At 37.6% G+C, this 22,547-nt stretch overlaps 1 protein-coding gene across 2 annotated transcripts; it reads right to left on the minus strand.

The window, feature by feature from the left end:
- Positions 1-2,331: 2,331 nt before the first annotated feature.
- Positions 2,332-21,840, minus strand: LOC132063116 (clustered mitochondria protein). Of its 2 annotated transcripts, XM_059455546.1 has the most exons (29): positions 21,683-21,840; positions 20,916-21,114; positions 19,669-19,730; positions 19,088-19,277; positions 18,858-18,995; positions 18,581-18,737; positions 18,293-18,486; positions 18,041-18,142; positions 15,523-15,658; positions 15,242-15,370; positions 13,809-14,199; positions 12,898-13,002; positions 12,532-12,650; positions 11,761-11,869; positions 11,421-11,561; positions 10,315-10,437; positions 10,058-10,228; positions 9,835-9,921; positions 7,257-7,385; positions 6,299-6,448; positions 6,144-6,212; positions 4,997-5,155; positions 4,791-4,847; positions 4,665-4,705; positions 4,392-4,511; positions 3,940-4,249; positions 3,743-3,850; positions 3,578-3,649; positions 2,332-3,202 (listed from the first exon to the last, which is right to left on the minus strand). In XM_059455546.1, exons 2-29 carry the CDS (start codon positions 21,112-21,114, stop codon positions 2,747-2,749), a joined length of 4,224 nt encoding a protein of 1,407 aa, XP_059311529.1. In that variant the 5' UTR covers positions 21,683-21,840; the 3' UTR covers positions 2,332-2,746. The 2 variants fall into 2 exon arrangements, with proteins under 2 accessions (XP_059311529.1, XP_059311530.1); XM_059455547.1 differs by lacking the exon at positions 21,683-21,840 and having other exon boundaries at positions 20,916-21,133.
- Positions 21,841-22,547: the final 707 nt, after the last annotated feature.

Consider the following 22,547-nt stretch of genomic DNA (forward strand, 5'->3'; position numbering starts at 1 on the left):
CATCTTGTGATAAGAGTGGGTTGAGTCTTGGGCGCATTTTTGCAACTTGAAACAAGGAATACGGTTTAAATGAACCAACGTTCTCTCTCCGTGCAGCTACAGCACATTTATAAAGAAGCGCGCTCACAACTTCAGTTTGAGTTGGATTTTCAACTTCAGCTATGAGCTTGAGGGCATTTATTTTAGCAGCTGGGAACACAAATCTTTTCCCTGGTTATGTTGGCTTTTTTGACTTGATAGTCATACAACACAAGGACCATGACCATTAATATATTGGGGGTAGATGGATTCTCCTACAAAGTGAGGAGATGGTAGAAGAAATTGCTGACAGTTACACCGTCTCCAATCTTGTGTGACAAGCATCCACCAATTGCTATTCCTCCGCAATCAAAATGACTTACCTGAGCTACAGCTAAATATCCTCCATTGTTGTGGTAGTGAGGTTGGGCTACTGGAAATGCTACATGCTCAGCATTAATGTAAGGGTGTTTCAAAATTTGGGACATGGGACAATTGACTCGAACATTGGAGAGCTCAACTCTCGTGTCATTACAATTAACGGAGGAACTATCCTTTAGCCTTCCAGCATAAGGATAGTAGAATGAAAGTGCTTTAGAAAGATTTCTCAAGAAATTGAGACACATATGATTTGTCATAATTGTCTGTTTTCGGGTAGGAAAATGCAATAGGAATAGACATATGAAAAGCCTGATCAAGGAAGGAAAGTTTGTGAGATGCAAGAGAAAGAGGAGTGGAAGTGGAGAGTTTGATGATCTTCTTGGAAATCAATGAAACAAGTGATGCCTGCCATTACAGTCTTGCAATGTAAGCTAGATTACTAAGAATGGTTAGTTGGATACTAAGAAACCAAATAAAGACAGTAAAGTGTGATGGATAATACAATGAGATAATTTTCTACCAAAAAGGGTGCAGGCAAGTGGGAGTGCACGAAGGTATCAACTTGTGCCTCTTATTTTAGGTTCTGTCCAGGTCACGACATATGTCTTTTCATCTATATTGCTACCTGCCTCCCCATGTGTAAGAAATCTGGCAAGTGATTGTTAATGAATCTCATGCGAAAACAAAAACAATACCTTGAGTGAAAGTAAGAGAGGACAGACTGAAAAATTTATGCAAAGTAACTTTTAAACATTATTATGGTAGGACCAGCAAATCAGCCTCGCAAAATAGTTAATCGATACTTGAGGGAGAATTGAGATTCAAGAGAGAAGGCAATAATATTTTTAAGCGAGTCGCATATCGCACACCAGGATATAACTTCTAATTCTTCAAGATTAAAAAGAAAAAAATTTCTTTCAAGTTCTTTTTTTCCGCAAGAAATGAGAATAATAATTTCCTCTTGCAGGGTTTAGTCACATGACCCTTTTCACAGAAAATCAGTAAGAAAATAACATAAGAAATCCAAAAATAAAACGTAGGAAATCTAAGTAGGTCATTTTCTTCTATTTAAATTGTCTTAGGACATACGAGATCATTTCCTCCTGCTATTCTAAGACATTTTTGTCTTAGGGGCCACATATTTCGAGCGAGAATTCACAGAAAATATATGCAAATATAGTCAGAATTCTCACTCATACTTCGCTTCTCATTTTATCTTTTTCCCTCTCTCCATACTTCTCAAACATAGAATTAAGACTCTAATAAGGGATCGTTTGGTTGGGGAACAAGTTATCCCGGGATTAGTTATTCCAGGATTGTTATCCCACCCTCTATGTAGGATTAAAAAACACTACAAAGCCGGGATTAGTTATCCCGCGATTTTAACCCAACCAACCGAGGGATTAGACGGTACTAAACTTTTATCCCAGGACTATTTTTGCTTATCCATCATACCAAACAACTTTTAAGTCACATCACCAGGCCATAACGAGCACGCAATATTTTCAAGAAACAATGTAAAGCACAAGGCAGATTTTAGTGTAACATGAGGTTCTCCAGACAGAACGAAACACCTTAAATTTTTATCCAATGTGAAAGGATCTAAATTATGAGGCTTAACGAATACACAGTTTAGTGTAACGTACGGTTCTAACTTGCTCTTCAAATAAAATAGTTTGATCAGCAGTAATGTATCTCACTTGCTCTGGAAAATACGTAGAGATCTTTCCTTATCCGAGGGGATAGAAAAGAAGCATTTTTCCTTCAATGTATGAGCACAACAAAAATGGCATTTCTAGGAAGTATCCAAGCTGATGATCACAATCAAGAATTACTTCAATCTTACAAAGCCACCTCAATATTGAAACAAGCTCTCATTCGAACGATAAATAAATAACAAAAAGAAAGTTAAGTTTAACCAGAAACGAAAAATTGTCCAAGAAAGAGCACCTTCCAACTGAAACAGGTGGGCAGTTTCACTCACTAGATCATTACATACCCAGCCACAAGGAAAGGGGGAATAAAGTGGGTCAAAAATTTTAGGATGACATCAACATCCAAACAGATAATGGACTTAACATTATTCAACACACCAAAACAATGCGTACTAAACCTATCTTCTCAAACTAGGCCTACAAGTTATGTGATCTCAGCAATAATAAAGATGAGAGGAGCTACAGCTCGACTACTTAAATCTCAATGAGAGACTTATTGTCAGAATGGAATACTAGTAAAAGCGTTCACCCGTACAGTGAGTACCTGAAGCATGAGGTGGCCACAGGCAAAAATCCGCAATATGCTCGAACTGGCCATTGCCATGTTTGTTAGTAAGTTCAGCATATATGCTTCAAGATGCAGCTTTCACTTTTGATTTTTGTTTCTTCGTATCCAATGCCCCCAAACCCGTCCCTAAACCAACAGGAGTTTGATCTTGTTCTCCTGCTTTGGATTGGTCGGCTTGGGCATCTCCAGGTCCATTAGAAGAGTTACAGTTTGCTTCTTTCTTTTCTTCATTAGTTTCATTAGGAGTTGCAGCATCCGGTGTTGCGCCAGAGTTTATTACATTGAGTAGCTGGGTAAGAGGGGGCAAAGTCGGTGCAGGAACACCACTAGGACGTACCAGAAGACCCCTTGCTGCAGCTTTTTTCCGTACTTCAGCAGCAGCTCGTGCAGCTCTTTCATCAACTCCTCTTCCTCGAGGAAGTCCATCACCAAGTACTGCAGAACTTAACGATTGGTTCATTCCACCAACACCAGAACCTCCAGCAGCAGCTTGAAATGCGTGTAATAGGCTAGGATGAGCCTGCAACATTCAACTCAAAACTGTGAATATCCACATTCTCGTTGACATGCATAAAAGCAAATCCAAGGCAACCAGAATCATAACCCTAGAATGAAAATTCACTCTAAACTGGCCATCAAACAGGGAAAAGGAACAGCCAAGATCCTATACATTTTATCGTAATTGTTGATCTAAAGGTTCTAAGAGGATTGAACATGCACTAGTGCGAGAGAGATAGCGATAAAGAAGTGATGAAATTAGAAAAGCAAGTCTTAATCCCCTAGACCAAGCCTTGCATTTCTGCCACAATGGGAAGTTTTATTGTCAGCAAATACGCCAGATATTTGGTCCACTCAAAGGATAGTAAAGGGTACAAAACTGGTAGAGAAAAGGTACCTTCAAAATATCATAAGCCTTCTGTGCAGAAGCCACATTCAGAGATTGACCTTTCTGCTTTTGCGCATTCATCTGTTAAAGATTTCCATATTGCAAAAGCACATATAAGGCAATGATAAGCGTGGTGCAATGAGTTAGAGGTCATCAGACTTGAGAAATTTATACCTGCAGCTCACGCATCTTAAATGTTTTCATCCAGTTCTGAGAATCACGTGTCCTTGAATCCTCCTCTCCGAGCTGTTTGGCTAATATGTCGTAAGTTTTCTTTTCATGCTGTTGATAAAAATTAATTAAAATGGTTAAATTCGTAATCATGCTGAAAACCATTTTCTTAACACAGTATATCCGGTTCAAGTACATGCCTGGTGCGAGAGCTTGAAAGCACCCATACAATTGAACGCAATTGCCAGAGCATGATAACAAACAGCAGTCTGAATATGTTCCTCCCCAAGCAACCTTTCGTTCTTTTTCAATGCTTCTTGGAGATAACGAAGTGCTGTATCCATCTTTCCGATATCTTGGTACATCATCGCAACATTTATAAATGTTGCAGCAACATCCGGATGATCGGGACCTGATGACAAGCCAAGCAGAAGCAAGGCCCGTGACATGTGCCTCAATGCAAGTTCTGTTTGGTTAAGACCATGATAGAAAAGAGCCATGTTTCCATAACTGCAGTAAGATTACCAAAGTCACCTTACTAGACAATGATCCCGAAATACAGGTTTTCGGCTTCAAAATCAGCACCAGCAAGACTATAGGCAACGTATGGCAAAAGAAAAGAGAGAAAGGTTAAAAGACAAAAGAAAAGTGCCTGTGCGCAGTGTCAGGGTGGTCCAGCCCAAGGCATCTTTCATTTATGATAAGTTCCTTGTGCTGTTGCATTATAGCACCAGCCATATCTCCAGCATGATATAGAACCATAGCAAGGTAGCTGGAAGAGAAAAGAAGTATACAAAAGAACAAAGAGAACAAATTAGACAGGAAAGCTGATAAAAGAAAACAATAGAAAACAGAATAACCAAAGACTGAGTGCACAAGCATCTCTCACAAAAAGAATTAACTGGTAAAGCACAAGCCTACTTACCGACAACAATTGGCGACTTCCCGGTGCATTGGACCCGTCACCTGCATTTTAAGAATATTCCTATCAGAACGAAACAACATAAGACATCAAAAGCGGATCGCAGAGCATAAATAATCAGTAATATACCTGCTGAAGTATTGTGAATGCTTCAGAAAATAAAGTGTAGGCCTCACTAAGCAAACCCTGAAATTTGTTAGGATATTATTCCACCTAGGTAAACTCCAACGAAAACAGTAAAACAAAAGGCCAAAAAGATTGACAACTAGCCTCTCAAAATATCCATGACTAACATGAGCATCTCCATTTTCTTTACCAATTGAAACAGTTAATACCTCGGCTAATTGAGCCTTCCCTGTTTCTACGAGGTCCTTAGCTTCTGAACTAACGGGGATAGAATGCTTCACCACTGGTTGGAGATTCATAATATCTGATGCTTGAAAAGGTGCAGCAGAGTTAAGGTCATATTTACGAGCAGCAACGGTCACACCTACCTGTTAAAAGAAAAATTCTAGGAGTTACTTGAACATATTAAGGTAGAAATCCATGCAAACGTGGGGCAATAGATTAACCTTCTGCGGCAGAAAAAGCACAACCAACGGATTTCAAAGGGCAGACTTTGAAAAGACTACTTATCAAATTGAGCACCATATTACTTATAGCTATCTAAAATAAGATGAAAAGATGCTTGACTAATATTAACTCAAATACTAAGAGGGACTAATTATCTTTGGAAGAATATCTTCATCAACCAAATATATCCCAGCAAGGACAAATTAATAACCTCCAGTCATCTCTACTAACAAGGTATAGTGCCAATGTCCATCTAATGATTTATATTCAAATAACATTTCTAAATCAATTTAAACATAAAGACGACAATGTAATAGCTGCATCATATTACAGCACGAATTAATCAATTGCGTGCCTCACCACCCATATCAAGATTTGCATAATCAGGGAGAAAATTTATACTGCTTGAATTGGTGAGAAGTCAAACAATCAAAAGAACAGAGACAACTTTTTCTCCACAACTTCGCTTGTCACCACACCAAGAAAACTAATGTCACAAAACAGTACACGCCACAACAAGTAAATAAAATGTTGACCGTCTCTAAAGCAGGAAAATAAAGGGTAAAAGACTACCAATGGACTACCTCTGAATAGTCCAGAATGAGTCTCAACTCTCTTAGAACAACTAAGTATCCATGCCAATATAAAGTAAAAAAGCTAACACCAAACACATTTCTGTTTTTCACTTTGCAGGAAAGTTTCGAGTCATGATGCAATAAATAAGATGAGTCCTAGTGACCTTGATATATCAATTATGACATGGCACCATAGCATATTTGAAATGAAGAAATGATTGACCAATATAAGATAAACACCAAGGAAAAAGGGGGGAAAAAAGGTACACTAAGAAATATGTAATCACAACTAAAACTAAGAGTTCCTCATAGTAGATTACTAGATGAAAGATACCTTCTGACAAAGATTGCGTACAACAGGAATTTTCTTTACCAGCACTTTTGCATCCTCAGGCAACTCAAACTGAAGAGAGAAAAAATCAACCATAACTGATAATTTAAAACTTCTGGGCAAACAACTGAAAGAAAGTTCTTAAAAGAAAATGATACCTGATACTTGAGCTTCGCAAATTCTTGGATGTCAGACCACAAACTGTCAGAGGTAATACTCAAATAGGAGGACTGCTTCTTCTTGGCAGACCCCACATTTTTTCGCTTTCCTTGTCCCTTGGATGACTTTGGCTGGTTGCTGATGTGGTCCTATGAAATGTGTTTCATAGAGGTAATTTTACTAAAACCATTTACTATATACTCTTATCTAAGAAACAATGATAGAATATATCAGCCCAGCAAGCTAAAATGATCCAGTAAAATGCTTGCTCTATACAGGCAACAGAAATTTTCAGACAATTAAACTAATAACTTCAATATACTTCCTCCAAATATCAGCATACAAATGAATATTATTGGCCAAGCAAGGGAATTGCTAGAAAACTACTTTAAAAAGAGGCAAAAAAGTGTCCCGCTCTACTAGAGCAAGCTTTTAGATGAGATGGTACACATAATTCAACATGGTATTAGAGCAGATAGAGATCTTATACTTAAGTCTCGCTGTCACTCATCAACAAGATACTTTTAGTGTTGGCCGAAGAAAAAGAATCAAGTCGGCACTTGAGGCCAGACATGTTGTAAACCTAAAATAAATAAATAAATAAATAAAACTATCTCCTATTCAATAGCTCGAGCTTTTAGATGAGGTGGTACGCATGGTATTAGAGCAGATAGAGATCTTATACGCAAGTCCCATGGTTACTTATCAACAAAATATTCTCTGTTTGGCCAAGAAAAGTAATCAAGTCACTTGAAGGGAGTGTTGTAATCTGTAAACCTAAAATAAATATAAAATTATCCCCTATTTAATAGGTTAAGCTTTTAGATGAGGTGGTAGTGGTACACGCATTCAACACAACTTCCTCACGATATCTTACTACAGGAAGTAGTAATAAATAGAAGTAAGAAGTTATGACAATAAGTTTCTCTCTCTCTCTCTCTCTCTCTCTCTCTCTACCTTCTTTTGGTTTCTAGAACTGTTGGCGCCACCTTTATTAGATACAGTTTGAACATTTCCAAACAAACAGTTGCAGTAATGTGAGATGGTGTTTGCAAGATCATGGTCCTCGGCATCCCTCAGCAAATCCTGCATGTCCCATCAGATCAAATTGTAAGTAATTCAAAAATCCACAAACCTATAAATTAAATTAATTTCTTCAGTTCCATGCATCAAGATAATCAGTGTAAGATATCATGTGTGCTTCAGCTCTGCTACCTACCAAGTGGTCAAGTGCAAACTACTATTTTGAAACCACCAGAGCCTAAAAAGAGTCCCCTCTGAAGATTAAAAGGAATGTTTGCTCTGAACAAAAGAACTAAAGGCAGGTGAAGAATTTTCCACTTCACTTTTCTACTGATAATGCTAAGCAAAATGTTGAGACATAACACGAGAAACAAAAAGATATAAGGCTTTCCTATTATAACGGGTTGTTCAAAAGGATTCCCCGTCCTTCCATCAAATATTCTGCTTTTTCCTGGATATTCGGGTTCAAATACCCATGGATTCGCTGTTTGCTTACTGGCTTCATATAATTCAGAAAACACTAGTTTTCTCGAAGCTTCTTGTTCATATCTCTCATCAAAAGGTGCTATTCGATAATGTCTGTCTAGCTGACTCCCTGCTAACCCTAGTGAACATTCAAATATATGTCCTACATTCATTCGTGAAGGTACTCCTAATGGGTTAAAGACCATATCAACGGATCTTCCATCTTGTAAATAAGGCATGTCTTGTCTAGGCAAAATTTTGGAAATGATACCTTTATTTCCGTGTCTTCCAGCTACTTTATCGCCTACTTTGATTTCACGTTTCTGTGAAATATATACACGAATCGTTTCGGGATTATAACTAGAACCACCCCTTTTCTGGATCCACGTCACATCAATAACCGGCCCCTGCCGCCTATAGGTAATTTTAGACAAGTTTCTTTTGAAGTAGATACCTCGAATACCAAGTATAGCTCGTAACAATCTATCTTCCGGGGCATACGACGATTCTTTCACGACCTGGGGTGTTAATTTACCGACTAAAACATCACCCGTCTCTACACAAGATCCCAGCATCACAATTCCATTTTTGTCTAAATTGCGGAGTAAATGGGCTTCTAAATGCGGTATTTCATTAGTTACTTTTTCGGGGCCTTGGCTTGTCACATGAGTCTGAATTTCATATTTTGTATGTGAAAAGAAGTATAAATATCTTCATATACCAAACACTCGCTAATAAGAACCGCATCCTCGAATTGTAACCCTCCCACGCATATAAGCTACTAATACGTTTTTCCCCAAAGCAAGTTCGCCACCAACCGTAGCAGCACCATCCGCTAAAATTTGTCCCTTTTTAATGCATTTACCCCGAGGAACGTGGAGTTTTTGATGCATACAAGTATTTTTACTAGAACGTTCATATATAACTAATGGAATGCTTAGAATATCTCCATTACCTGCTAAAAGAATCTTGTCAATATCGGTATAAACGACTCTTCCCTCGCGTTAGGCTAGAGCAAGAGCCCCCGAATCTAGAGCTGCTTGTCGTTCCAACCCAGTTCCAACAATGCATTTCTCGGAGAAATCAATGCAATTTAGGAGGAATCAATGAAATTTAGGAGGAATCAATGAGAGGACATCAATTCAAATCCTGGATTTTCGAATTGAGAGAGATATTGAGAGAGGATTCTCGGCCCCGTCCTTTGGCTTCCACTCCAGTTGACCTCGAATTCTCACCATTTCTTAGATTCATGGACCCAATTCAATTCAGTGGTATCCTTCATTCACATTTTTTTCCACCAAGAACGTTTTCTAAAACTCTTTGACCCCCAAATTTGGAGTATCCTACTTTCACGCAATTCACAGGGTTCAAAGCAATCGATATTTCACGATCAAGGGTGTAATACTCTTTGTAGTAGCGGTCCTTATATATCGTATTAACAATCGAAATATGGTCAAAAGAAAAAATCTCTATTTGATAGGGCTTCTTCCTATACCTATGAATTCCATTGGACCCGAAATGATACATTGGAAGAATCCGTTCGGGTCTTCCAATATCAATAGGTTGATTGCTTCTCTCCCGTATCTTCCCAAAGGAAAAAAAGATCTCTCGAGAGTTGTTTCCTGAATCCGAAAAAGTACTTGGGTACTCCCAATAACTAAAAAGTGTAGCATGCCCGAATCTAATCGGGGTTCGCGTTGGTGGAGGAACCGGATCGGAAAAAGAGGGATTCTAGTTGTAAGATATCTAATGAAACCGTCGCTGGAATTGAGATCTTATTCAAAGAGAAAGATCTCAAATATCTGGAGTTTCTTTTTGTATATTATATGGATGATCCGATCCGCAGACCCTCTGAGAACACTACAAAAATGTTGTTCAATACCAAATGGTGAAGCATGTTCTCAAGTGGTATCACACTTGTCAAAGCATAAGATTTAGTACGTTCATAATTCAATCTTATCAAAGGCTTTCAAGTAGCAATCAAAAATTTCTTTTTTATTAATATCATTCAAAAGCTTATTACAATCTGAAGAACAAGATCAATCACCTTGAGAATGTGCTTTGCACATCTGACAACAATCTCGTTGAAACAAAGATCCCATAAATGAGGCAAGTTTCTGGTCCCCTCGGCCACCTGGAAAATAAAGGACAAGCCAAGCTTACTACTTTAACTGACATTAAACTTCCGTTCATGCTACAAATTTTCTTATATTTGTTGGGAAAGCCTAAGTGATATAACAGTTGAAAGGAGCTTGTCTGGAGATCCTTACTGTTCCTAGATAACGCAAATTAATTCCATGTGCGTGGAGTGCCTCAGTTAAAGTTTGCCCATCCATGGGTGAAACTTCAAGTGTGCAGAGATCTTGAATAAACTTCGGAAGCACAGCGTCTTTCAGATACAAACTCACTTTCTTCACAAGTTCTTGGTCAGCAACTATCTCCTGGTAAGTTGTGGGAAAGGACCACATAAATACAGAACACCTTAAAAGAAACAAGCAAGGAACAATAATCAAAGGCCAAAAATCACCTTTTCACTCCCAGCCAACTTAAAATCTGTAAAGACGTTAGGATTGAAAAGTATATCCTCAGTATCTTTCCTTTCTGAGTGAGAACAGCAGTTGTTACCAGCATCCTTCACACTTTTCTCTCCCTAAATAAGAGCCAAAAGGGATTATATATCATATATAGATGAATGCATGAGCAAGAAGATGTAAAATACTTCTTGACAGAAATTTGTTTGCATTAATTCCCTCTTGAGAGAAAAATTCATGTTTGTAGTTCTTTTTCCTTTAAAAAGTGTTCACAGAACTCCAGATTCATATCATCCGCAGTCCACAAATATTGACGTCAGGACCAATCATAAGAACACCACAATAATCAAGGAAATTGTATATTACAATCCATCACTAATTATTCTGTTCAGAATCATCAGTGTACATGATGTTTATATTCTGATATCAGAAAGAACTAACAATGTACAAGAAACAGATGAATAAACTAAAGCACTTTTGGAAGTCAACAGACACGTAGACTGAAAATGACAAATCAAAGTAAAGAAGAGAAGAAATAGGGAAGAGGAAAAGGACATAAGATACTGCAGAGTGATAATGCTCACATGACTTTTTTTTTACACTGGTAACTTTGTATTCCTCAGCATTAAGGGCATTCTAGCTACCTCCAAAAATTTACGCATACTAAAAACTAATTACAGTTAGCCTATAAAGCCCACTAACTGAACTTCCTCCTAAAATGCTCACATGACTTGGGACATGCAATCATCTAAACATGAAATATAAAATCACGAAAAGTAGAAAGCAATTATAAATAGGATAAGATGTCATTAACGATCAAAGGTGAGAACATAAATTAGAACTTTCGGATCTCGTCAAACAAATTTTTAAGGAAATATCATTTGAGAAGTGTATCCTGTTAAAAAGATATTACGAAATTATATTATCCAACACATATACGGCCACAAGGAAAAGAGCAAACTAATATCCAACAGTAGCGCAACTTCAGTAATTATTACCGTAAGGAACTGGCTTTCAAAATACATTCCTTGTCATTATTACTAGACACAGAAAAATACTTGCAATAGAAGGACAAACTTCATTTAAGAAGGAGAATTGCTACCTCATTGCTGTTGACTTCAGTCGGGGCAACGACATCGCTTGTTGGTAATTCTTCAGTGTTATTTACACTTGAACTATCAGAGGCCACTGGTACCTCCCCCTCTGACTCGCACTTGGATTTTGACCTCTCAGCAACTTCAGCCTTGGGGAAAGAGGGACAAAGAACCAAAATAAAATTTGAAAGTAAAAAATGTCAGAAATCAGATCCAAGTATAAAAGCAAACCGAACCCCAAAAAAAAAGGTTCTGAGACCCGGAATAAATATAAGAACCGAAATAATTGAAAATTGAATACAAATGAAAATATGAGAGCGGACTTGTCATAGTAAAAACAAGACTAACCTGGCAAAATGCAGTTATCAACTCAGGTCGCAAAATACAAAATCTAGAACCTGAACCAGTATAATTTGCATCACGAGGAGTGACTCTCATCAAGTCCAACAGATAATGCCTGAAAACCACAATCTCGATAAAATGATAAAACTGATCCCACTAAAATTGGGTAAGTAAATGATGGTCACATATTATCGGGAGGAAAAAAAGAGGAGAGTCACATATCATCGGGAAAAAAAAAACACATGCATAAAACTGCAACTAATGAAGTCTAGTATAAAACTAAGGGCCCGTTTGGCCATGAAAATTTTTCAATTTTTCGCTTTTTTCTGGAAAATTTTCTCACTTTATTTGAAAATCAGTGTTTGGCCATGAAAATTCCAAATACAACTTCAACACCAAAAACCTTGTTTTCACTTTTTTCACTTCCATTACATTCAAACAACCAAATATTCTTTGCAAAAGCTATAACCAAACACAACTCCATCTTCAACTCCAACTTCCAAATAAAGTGAATAATTTTTTGTTTTCATGGCCAAACGCCTACTAAGAGTTTCCACGTTTTCCCATCTCCAAGTTATACACCTAAACATCATTAAGGTTGGAGGGGTGTGTGTGTTATGTGCATATGTAGCAGGACTTCAATCATATGGATCCTGTGGAGAAACAGAGCATTACATCACCAATGAACCAAAATTAGCTTTCATCACAAGACAAGGAAGTCCCCCCCCCCCCCCCCAAAAAAAAACAAATAGTAGTGAAGCGTCAAATAGTAATCACCTGTCATCACTACCAACAATGCCCTTGCATTCCACCGGTGCAGCTAATTTAAATTCATTTCCAGATCCATCAAGGACAGTATGTTCCTTCAAGTGCAGGCGTTTTGCAGCTTCTATCACCTAAGAGAAATAAAGCTGGGTGAAATCTCGGATCCAGGAGAGAACCAGATATAAAGTTCAAATGATTAACAAGACAAGTCAAGAATGCTAAAAAGGAAAAATAACATCATCCGTCATTACAAGGATTACAGTTCACATTGAAATGTCATACCCTGTGACCCGATCAACAAACATCAATGAAAGTAATGTTGTGCAAACCATACAACGGAAAAAAGAAGGTGAACAGAAAATTGCGGTCCGCTCCTACCTTGGAATGAAACTCGTCACTCCAGCAGATTTTCTTGCCATTATCAACAGAACCGTATAAGAGGGAATCTGATTTGTCACCTTGAAGGATACCAGGTAAAACACTCTACCATGAAAAACCAGATAAAAGGTTATAAACTTTCAATAAGTCAGCAGAATAATGCATCTATAAGGTACCTATGAAAGTAATATTAGAAGATTAAATTAAATACAGCCATCAAGAATAGTACCTACGGAAAAGACCCATACAAGCTTGTTATTATTAATAGAGATGCAAGAATACTATACCTAAAAGCGCTGCTTTTATCACAATTATTTATTACAAGTACGGTTCCCTTCTAAATCTCCAAATTATTTAATTCTAGGACCTAATTTTGTTATACTCCCTTTGTGCCATTTCGATACAACTCCCTTTTTAATCTGCCCCAAAAAGAATGATACCTTTCTGTTTTTGGAAACAATCTTATCATCCTCATTTTGACATGACTAGTTGGGAGCTGGGACAAACTTAGTAACTCACTCTTTTATAAAAAATAAAAAATAAAAAAAAGAGAAAAAGCAAAGACATGAGGAAGTCTCACCACGCTCATTAAAAGGATAGTTGGGTTACTTTGTATATATTTGGCTTAAATATCAAAAGACTTCTTTAATTTCTTAAGCTCCTAGCCCAATCAACCACCTTCATGCTAAATGGGACTGAGGGAGTATAATATTTAATCTAGGTCAAATGTCAAGACAAATTGAAGCCACTACTTAATATAGCAGTTCCAGCTTCAAAGTCAGATGCATGAAGATGGTTTCCAAGTGGAAAATGCATGTGCATTAGTACTCTTGACATTCACGTCTGAACTAGTCTAAAGCATACAACTACAGCATAGAGCTAAATTTTGGCACTGCAAGTTCAATAAACACCTGGGCCACCACTCTATGTCCTCTATAATCAATTATCGCCATAGCAAGGTTGTATAATCCAGGGACATCAGCTTCCTGATAGGCTTTTGTGCCTTTCAAGTCATTATTTGCGCTTGCATAAGTGGCTTGCTCACTTTCAGCCAACTGAGTTTCCCCTGGCACTCCAGGAGGACAATCCAAGTTGATGTTTGCGGCTTCTACAACTGAGCTGCCATGCTCATCTCCATTGGAAACTTCGGAGGCTCCCTGTGACAAATTATTGGCAGTCTTCTCTGACAAACTACGTAATAAGCCTGTGCCCTCAACTTTAGAATCAGCCACCTGCTTCCTGGACAGTTGCTCGAGATCCGCATCAACAGCAAAGCTGAAGAATATATTATTGTGAACGTACCTAGATCCATAAAGAATAAGTATCAGGCAGAAGTGGCAATTAACTAAGGAGAATCTTTAGCAGTCTAAACAATGGAGAAAAAGATGCAGCTGGTGAATGATGGATCAGGCACATTGTCAGCCTAGAGCAACAGAGAAGGATAATAAAATCTCGTCCGTCTCCCCTCCCTGCGCCTGCCTTCTCACCATGATTAACTCCCAATGTCCTTGTGACCGTTTCTCCACCAGTGGCTGGGCTGATGGTTAAGAGCATATGAAACCACAGGTTTCAACTTAAGCTGTTAAGCCACCCAACCAACCATACTTCAGGGTATTGGGGGATTAATATGTCAATTGACATGTCAAAACAGACCATAAAAATATTGGGTCCGCTTGGGATAATAGTAACCCAAATTCATCGAAGGGGATGATGGGAATGATTATGCAGTTCATGTACTAAGGGGAACCAAAAGAAAGAGGTGCACTTGCAAAATGGGATTAAGGCAACCGCTTGGCTGCTGGTTGGCTCTAAATGCTCTTTTCTCTTAATTCTGTGTGTGCATTACAACAACCTCGCTTACTTCTATTACCTAGCTTGCTCGCCTTAATTTTGTTTTCCGCTGTCAATGAAGAACTCCTAATTTCAAGGAAGTATATAGCAAAATTAATATTTTAACCAGTGAACTTGTAGAAGACATAATAATGACTATCATAGTGCAAGAAATATGATGAACATGTTTTAAGCAGGCTAGTTAGCTGAAGGACTTGAGTTGACAGTTTGGTTATGATCTATTCTTTCACACGCTTCTTCTACTAATCCTATTTCAACCGCCATTTGACAACCTTATGTGTAACTAACGGATATCAGTTGAGACCTAAAAAATATGCTCACCCCACCCCCCACCTTTGTTTACTTAATTTCCACTCCTCCTGCACTACATTTTCAATGATAAAGGTCAAACTATACCATATCTGAAGTTACTTCCATCAATGAAGTTAATTTTAAGTGAAAACATATAGTCGCGAGGAAAATTATTTGTGCTGATCTCCAGCTGAACACTTACATATGAAAGCACTCTGGATCAGTTGGATTAATTGGGGGGATACACCTGTTGATAACTCCAATAGCACCACTAATTGCAGCATCTACAAAGTCCGAACTAACTTTGTACAAGGCCCTATCTCGGAGTATCCTGTGACCAAAAAAAACAGACACATGAACAGAGGCAAACCTGCCTTCATAGACAGACTTAGGAAGAGTATTGCATACATAAGTAGAATCTACAACGAATTCAATTAATCTCTAGAATACTGTACAAGCTGATTTAGATCCATCGAGATGCACCTTTCCTGGGGGTTTGAATGGGGGAATTCCCGACAAGATTGCAACTCTTCATTCCAATCCCTTTGCATGCCAATCAGCTCACTTCCAAAAGAAAGTGTAAGTGCATTCTCTGCCCGTGCTGCATCACGTTTGTGATCTGACACCAGAGAATCCGCAAGGAACTAAAACTAGTTAGGTAAATAATAATAGAAAGAAAGATAATTGTAAGAGGATGGAGAGTAGCAGTTTTTAAGATAGCAGGTATCAGGTATCAGTGTTGTCAAAGGCACGCTTAAAGCACGCTTAAGCCCTGAAGCGAGGCTCAAAACATGTTGAGCGCTTCGCTTCGCTTTATTTGCGGTTCAGTGTCATCAACAAGGCTCTAAGACATAGTTTTCCTTGACAATGAGCCTCTCTTGAAGAGGTGACACTAGATAATTGATAATTCAATTTATCGCAATGTTTTTACAATTTCTTTGTCCATATATTTGTTGTTCATGCTTATTATTATTAGTCTTGGACTAAACATATATATATTTGTGTTTTTTCACCATTGCGCCTTTTTTCATTAAAGCCAACGCTTTATTTGCGCTTTGCGCTTAAAGCCCCAGCTGACCTTAGAGCTTTTTTGCGCTTTTCGCTTTTAATAACACTGTCAGGTATTAATATAAAATTGTTTTCATATACAGTCCCTCATTGTCATGGAGGAGCTGAGGAATAGTGCTACCTCCACCCCATCTTAAATGATGGCTTGACATGAGACAGCTTAAAATGCCAATTTGACTTATGCATTATATTACTGGTAGCGGATATATTATGTAATCTATTGGTGGTACTGAAAAAGAACTAAAATAACACTTAAAAAAGATAGCTCAGCAGCAAATGCATCATTGAAGTTTAAAGTTTAGAAAACTTAATAAATTTGATTTTTTTTGGAAGTTGTCAAATCACACAGAACAATGTTTGAGCAGAATAGTGTCATAAACATTTTGGGATATCCCAAGGAAAGAGTTTCATGTAAAGAGGGACAGAGGAAGTTGTAAAATGGAAAGTGACACTTCTTTAAGATAGGAGATATGAACATAAATTTGACCATATAAAAGTCCCTGGAATTGTTCTACACAAGAACTAGAGCAGAAAGAATACGTGCCCACCCATGCCTGTACAACACTATAAGCACAATTTTTTCTGACTTAGCAGCCATTAGGCACATGCAATATCCCTAGATTAGAAACCAGAATAAAGGGCAATGAGGTATTGTTAAGTTGGATTTTAGATAGATGTTTGGCATTTAGTAGTCGTTGTTGTTGTTTGGCATTTAGTAGGTTCTCTACTTTTTGGTATATGACTTGTATATGGGGTTTCCCCCATCATTAACAAACATATGATCCTCCGCTTTTTGAGAAGCCTCAGAGGGGAGAAAAAAGGGAGATCTCGGGTGATGTTCAATGAAAGAAAGCATTCTCGCTCATGTTACTTCAAGAATTCTTGTGTCAACATTCATCTCCAAATTTTTCTCAAGGAAATGTGCTTAAGTTCCTAAAAAAATCCAGCTTCGTATTTCCAAAACGGCATTATCATTACTTCGCCACACCATTAACACTTAACAATAAAAAGAAAAAGAAAAAATAATTCTCTCATTCACCATCTATATTCAGCATTGCTCTTGCAACAACTTCACTCTAATATACACATAGTGGCAGACCCTATGCATGTATGTATGTATGAACTATTGTGCCATATTTTTTTTATTACCGTGGTGTCTGGGCCAGCTTGCCGCACCTCGACTAATTCCAGGGGATACCTGCCACCTCCCACCCGCAACCGGTACCGGGTAACTCTATCTACCAAGGCTAGGACAGACGGAAAGAAATCACTTAGTGTTTTTATCTCTACTGAGATTTGAACCTGAGACCTCCTGGTTCTCAACCCACTTCATTGACCACTAGGTTACACCCTTGGGTGCCATATCTCTATGCATCCTACTACAGATTTTCATTGTCATCCAGGTAAATAGCACCAACCAAACCACACACACTATTCACAGGAAATTGAAGAACTTTCTAGTAGGATAAAAGCAAATACAAGAGTTAGAAAATTTACTAGAGTTCTACAAGTTCCTTTTTTATGTTAGAAAATTTACTAGAGTTCTACAAGTTCCTTTTTTATGTCAAGTGTTTTAATTCTATATTTATCTTGAAAGAGTGAACGAAGATGTTTGAACACAACATATCTTCACAATGAATATAATTCAAACATGATCCACTACCGGTACGACAAATTTCCCATCAGGTCCAACAGAAAGAGACGTTGCAAATTGTTGTGCCTCACAATTTTCAACTATATGGTCCACTAAGTAAATGTTATTATAAATAGTAACAGACTTCCGAGGAATTCTTACACCACAAAATATGCCTCATATCTATGTGACCCAGCATCCTGCAAACTAATGTATGTGTATACACGAGGCACCAGCATGAAATAGAGATAGCCAGGGGCTAAATGTGCGGGGAAAAAAAAAAGAAAAAAAAAAACATACCAGGGATAGGATGTGACCCAAGCCAAGAATTTGGTGGTAGCATAGATTGAACATTTTCAAAAGGATGTGCAGAAGCCTTCTGCTCCAATATTTCACGAAAAGCTTCATTGCAAGATAAAATCCTTAATTACCGTAAGTCAAGATGATTGAGACAATTGGACCCCAAATGAAGTGCTAGCTAGTTTTTTTCTTCTTCTTTTTTGGGGGGAGTGGGGAGGGAGGGGATAAGGTACTTTCTACCATGCTACTAACCTTTCTTAAATCTGGAGCTGATCTTTTGCAAGAGCCCAATAAGAGTAGTTGCTTCTGAACCAGCTTTATTTGGCCTCGGATCAAGAACAGTCGTGGTGCTGGAATTGACATAAAAAGTTCTGGTTGTCCCAGTAATACAATACTTATTTCCTTCTAGTGTGACTACATCCAAATAAATCAAGTCCCCAGAGAGCCTGGATTAAGGAGAAACCATAGTCAGCATGTCAGAATGAGCCTTCCTGAGGGAAAATTCAGTTTGATTATAATTAGTAAACAATGATTGGAAACCTTCTGTAGCTAGGAGGAGGATTAAACGAAGAGAACACAATGTTCTCGATACATTTAATTTCCTTTGAAGGTGCTGACAGCAAACTAGAGACTGAACCAGAAACATCCTCCACAAAACCCAAGTTTTCAAGTTCTGGTACATCGGCCTTCACAGGCTCTAAAACACAAAAAGCCAGAAATCTTTGTTATGCCTATCCAATTGAAAACGGCTGTCAAATTAGTAAACAACACAAATATCAGCAAGAAGGCAAAAAAAAAAAAAAAATGAATAACAAACCTCCAGATTTCGCAACATTACTTCCGATATCATGCTGCAGCGCAAATGATGTTGATAGTGAGGAGTGCAATGTAGAAAGAGAGAGCAATTCTCGAGTGCGGTGAACATGAGCCCTTATGGATCGATCATCATACAATGCTGCACAATCGGGTTTAAGTCAAAGGAAACATGGAATAAGCTCGTTGATAACTGCTAAAAATAATAACTCGTAGTCCACGTAAATAACACACCTGGCACCATCTCCAGGAAGCAATCTCCTGTGGTGATATCAGCTACTTCAGATATTTCATTATAATCTTCTAGATGATGAACAGAACCATCCTTTATATGCAGCGATAGATCATAGCATGTAACGAAGCATGTCTCTGGAGCATCAAGAAGAAACTGCCGCACATCCATAACAGAATCCCCAGGACTCAACTGCAAACACGTATCCATCAAAAACTCCAATATTAGATAAACAAACTTACTAGCATTACAAGTATTTAAATATAAGTTGGTCCTGAATGCCTAAAGAAAAACACCTAAACATAAGAAAGGCAGGGTGACAAATGATAAGTTCAGAAAGTCAAAAAACAAGGAGAAAGAGAGGCTTTTCAATGATTGACAATCCAGATATAAAATATATGAAGTATTTGTGCGATTGCACATACTAAAAAGACTTTACATGAATGCAATGGGAGAATTTTAGCCACTCTCTTAATCTGAATGATGAGGGCATCCCCAAAGGAGAATGATAAAGAAAAACAAGTTCTGCAACAGACCCATCAACAATAATTAGAACGGTAAGAAAATTAGTAACACATCTTACTTGTAGTTCTAGCTTATCCCCTCCTTGGGTTTTGACAGAAACAGGATAAAGATGGATGTCACCTGCAATAGAATAAAGCAGAAAGGCTCTTCATTTCCTCCAATTTCTAAAGCTAGAAAGAAACTTTAGACTATTAAACAGAAGTCATACAAGAATGTTAGACAGTTATCTTCAAGTAATATGAGCAAGTGAAACTGGAACAGAATCTAGACTCAATAAGTATGAATTTGATGTATGTGGCATCTACATGACCAACAAATACATAGGCAGAAAGACAGACAAGAATAATATAAATGAAGAGTGTTGTAAAGCTAGCATTGCACAATATTCAAAACCAAACATGAAGAAGTGAACATTTCATGGAGTAATGAGGGCATCAAGTCATTGTCACATTGCCCTTCAACATCAAAGATATTCAAAACCATTAAAAGAATTTGGAGAATGATCCCAGCATATGGACAGTAGATGCTTTAGCTCTCTAAAAGGTGTTTAGTTGGCATTTTTTTGCCCCTGTAAAGAGTGTGGATAAATGAACAGCTCCCTTTCTCTAGTACAGTAGAGATGGGATATCATGATAGAAGTCTGCTTCATGTTTTGGTTGAAGCAGCTTTTTGCCCATCTGTAACCTTGCATCTTCTTGATGCTTTACCCAAAAAAAATACACTAGCCACTTTGATAAGTAGAATCTTTTACTTCAAGGATCATCTAACTGACATACGTGCTGAGATATGTGTTACTGTTTGCCACATATGCTTTATCAGATTATTGAAGGATCATGAGAGCTTATCCAGCAAGAATATAGTGAAAGAACATAGCAAACAGGTTGCATTCACATATTACATGGTAGACCTCGTGACCCATCTATTGACAGCTTTAACTCTGCGAGATTGGAAAATTCAATTTTTTTTTCGTTCGTTTTTTCCCCCTTTCTCTGGATAAGTTGAAAGCTGAAACAACAGATGAGGGCTTGTCTTCTGTTTCTAATTAGCTTTTGGTGCCAACAAATGAGGTTCCGATCAGTAAGATGACTCTGTGTCTTTTTGTATACAACTTACCATCGGGAAGTTCCAACCACATGAATAATAGCCGAAACGACAATCCGGATACTGATTCCAATAGCTTTTTTGTCTCTACAGGAATTTGAAACTTGGTCTCCAAGACCCACTTCATTGACCTCTAGTTCACAACCTAGGGTTCGATGAATTATTTACACATTTAAATTAAACTATGATGTTGCCAATGTTCACCTTGCTTTGCCTCGTGAGCGGAGGTTCCATTTCCAGACTCCTTTGTATGAGTTTGTGCAGTGACATCTGTGGTTCCATTAGCCTCCGCATGTGTTGCAGCATCATTCGCATGAGCGTCAGATGGGGCTGCTTGCTCTGAAGAAGTGGTGGCATTTTGAGCTGCCTTCCGATTCTTCCCTTTGTTTGATTTCCCCGCCATCTTTATCACCTGAAATATGCATAATCAGTACTCTAAGCCAAGAACTTATCTTTTTTTCTTTTTTTTTTTGATAAAGTAAAATTTAGTCTTACCTAAGAATCAAATGAAGGAACAAAGTGTAAGAAACTTGAAAATGATTATAATTTACCTTTAGAATGAAAAACTACAAACAACACAATATACCAATTTAAAATCAAGAAAACAAACAAAATAATATAGTCGTTTGTTAAATGGTCAAAAAGAGCAACAAGTGAAAGTAACTCAATCTAAATAATACCAACTCAAGACTGAAGGAATAAACAAGTAATATCAAAATTGAAACAACCTTGCTAATTGGAGAAAACGTTCAACCAAAAGATTAACACGCGAAAACTAGCTCAATCCACATAATGAATTCAAAAAAATGATTTTTTTTTTTTAAACTAATAGTATAAAACTCAAACTTGAAGCCATTCAGGAAGAAATAGTAAGAAACACGTTTATTAACTAGTAAAAAATCACAAGGACAAATAATATTGGAAGCAAACGCGGTATTTATAACCCAGTTCACTGAAATTTATGTTTTTACCGATTGCAAAAATGATAAAGTTCGTCGCTGAATTAGAAACGAACAAACGTCGGAGAAACGAAAAATGTCTAGTTTCCTGCACAGAATATGAGCAGAGGTTTAGGGCATAGGGGTAGCGGTTCAAATTTGACTCCACTTAGTATATTCAGCCCATTAAAGAATTGGGCTTCTAAAAAATTGGGTCGTTGCCATATTTTGGGTAACTTGTCAATATTTAGCGGGTCATTTGCACGATTATCCTTCCAAGGCACTCGTCTTCATTTTTGACCTTCTCAAATTGGTGATCTTTAATTTTTATCCTTCACTCATGAGATTTGGGGTTTGAATTCTGGCTCAATTAAATTTAAAAAAAAAATAGCAAGGCAGAGTTTCATAACAAAGTAACTCTGCCTTACGAAATTTCTTCTTCTTTGTTACTGAGCTAGGGTTCGAACCCAGAACCTCGGGAGTATTAAGCGAGGACAAAAATTAAAGACCACCAATTTGAGGGGGCGAAATTAAAGACTAGTGCCTTTGAAGGGAAATCAGCACAAAAAAAAAAATGATATTTAGCCATTATTGAGAATTTAATTAACTAATTGTCAATGCAATAATATAATTGAGATAAAATATTGGGGAAAGGGTCAAAAATACCCCTCTATTTTGGGAAAAGGGTTAAAAACATCCTCCATTACAATTTGGGTCAAAAACACCCCTTATGTCATTAAAGTTTTCAAATTTACCCTTGTCTCAAAGAAAATTTCTAAAATAACCCGATTTCATTTTTAAACCCGCTCCAGTGCCTAGTGTCTCCGAATATTGGACTCGGGAACAAGTTGGTCGCATATGATTTTTTTATGTAGTTGGGTCGAGTTTAAATGGAGCA

This window comes from Lycium ferocissimum, chromosome 7 (assembly GCF_029784015.1).
Source record: "Lycium ferocissimum isolate CSIRO_LF1 chromosome 7, AGI_CSIRO_Lferr_CH_V1, whole genome shotgun sequence".
NCBI classification, from domain to species: domain Eukaryota; kingdom Viridiplantae; phylum Streptophyta; class Magnoliopsida; order Solanales; family Solanaceae; genus Lycium; species Lycium ferocissimum.

Bases quoted from the DNA above. Each gene is read 5' to 3' on its own strand.
- LOC132063116 (XM_059455546.1), bottom strand. From the start codon at position 21,114: ATGGCGGGGAAATCAAACAAAGGGAAGAATCGGAAGGCAGCTCAAAAT. The intron at 14,200-15,241 runs GTAAGTGTTCAG...TTATGGATCTAG, and splicing joins GATCCAGAGTGCTTTCATAT to GTACGTTCACAATAATATAT. The intron at 13,003-13,808 runs GTGTTTATTGAA...TTTTCATGGTAG, and splicing joins GACATAGAGTGGTGGCCCAG to AGTGTTTTACCTGGTATCCT.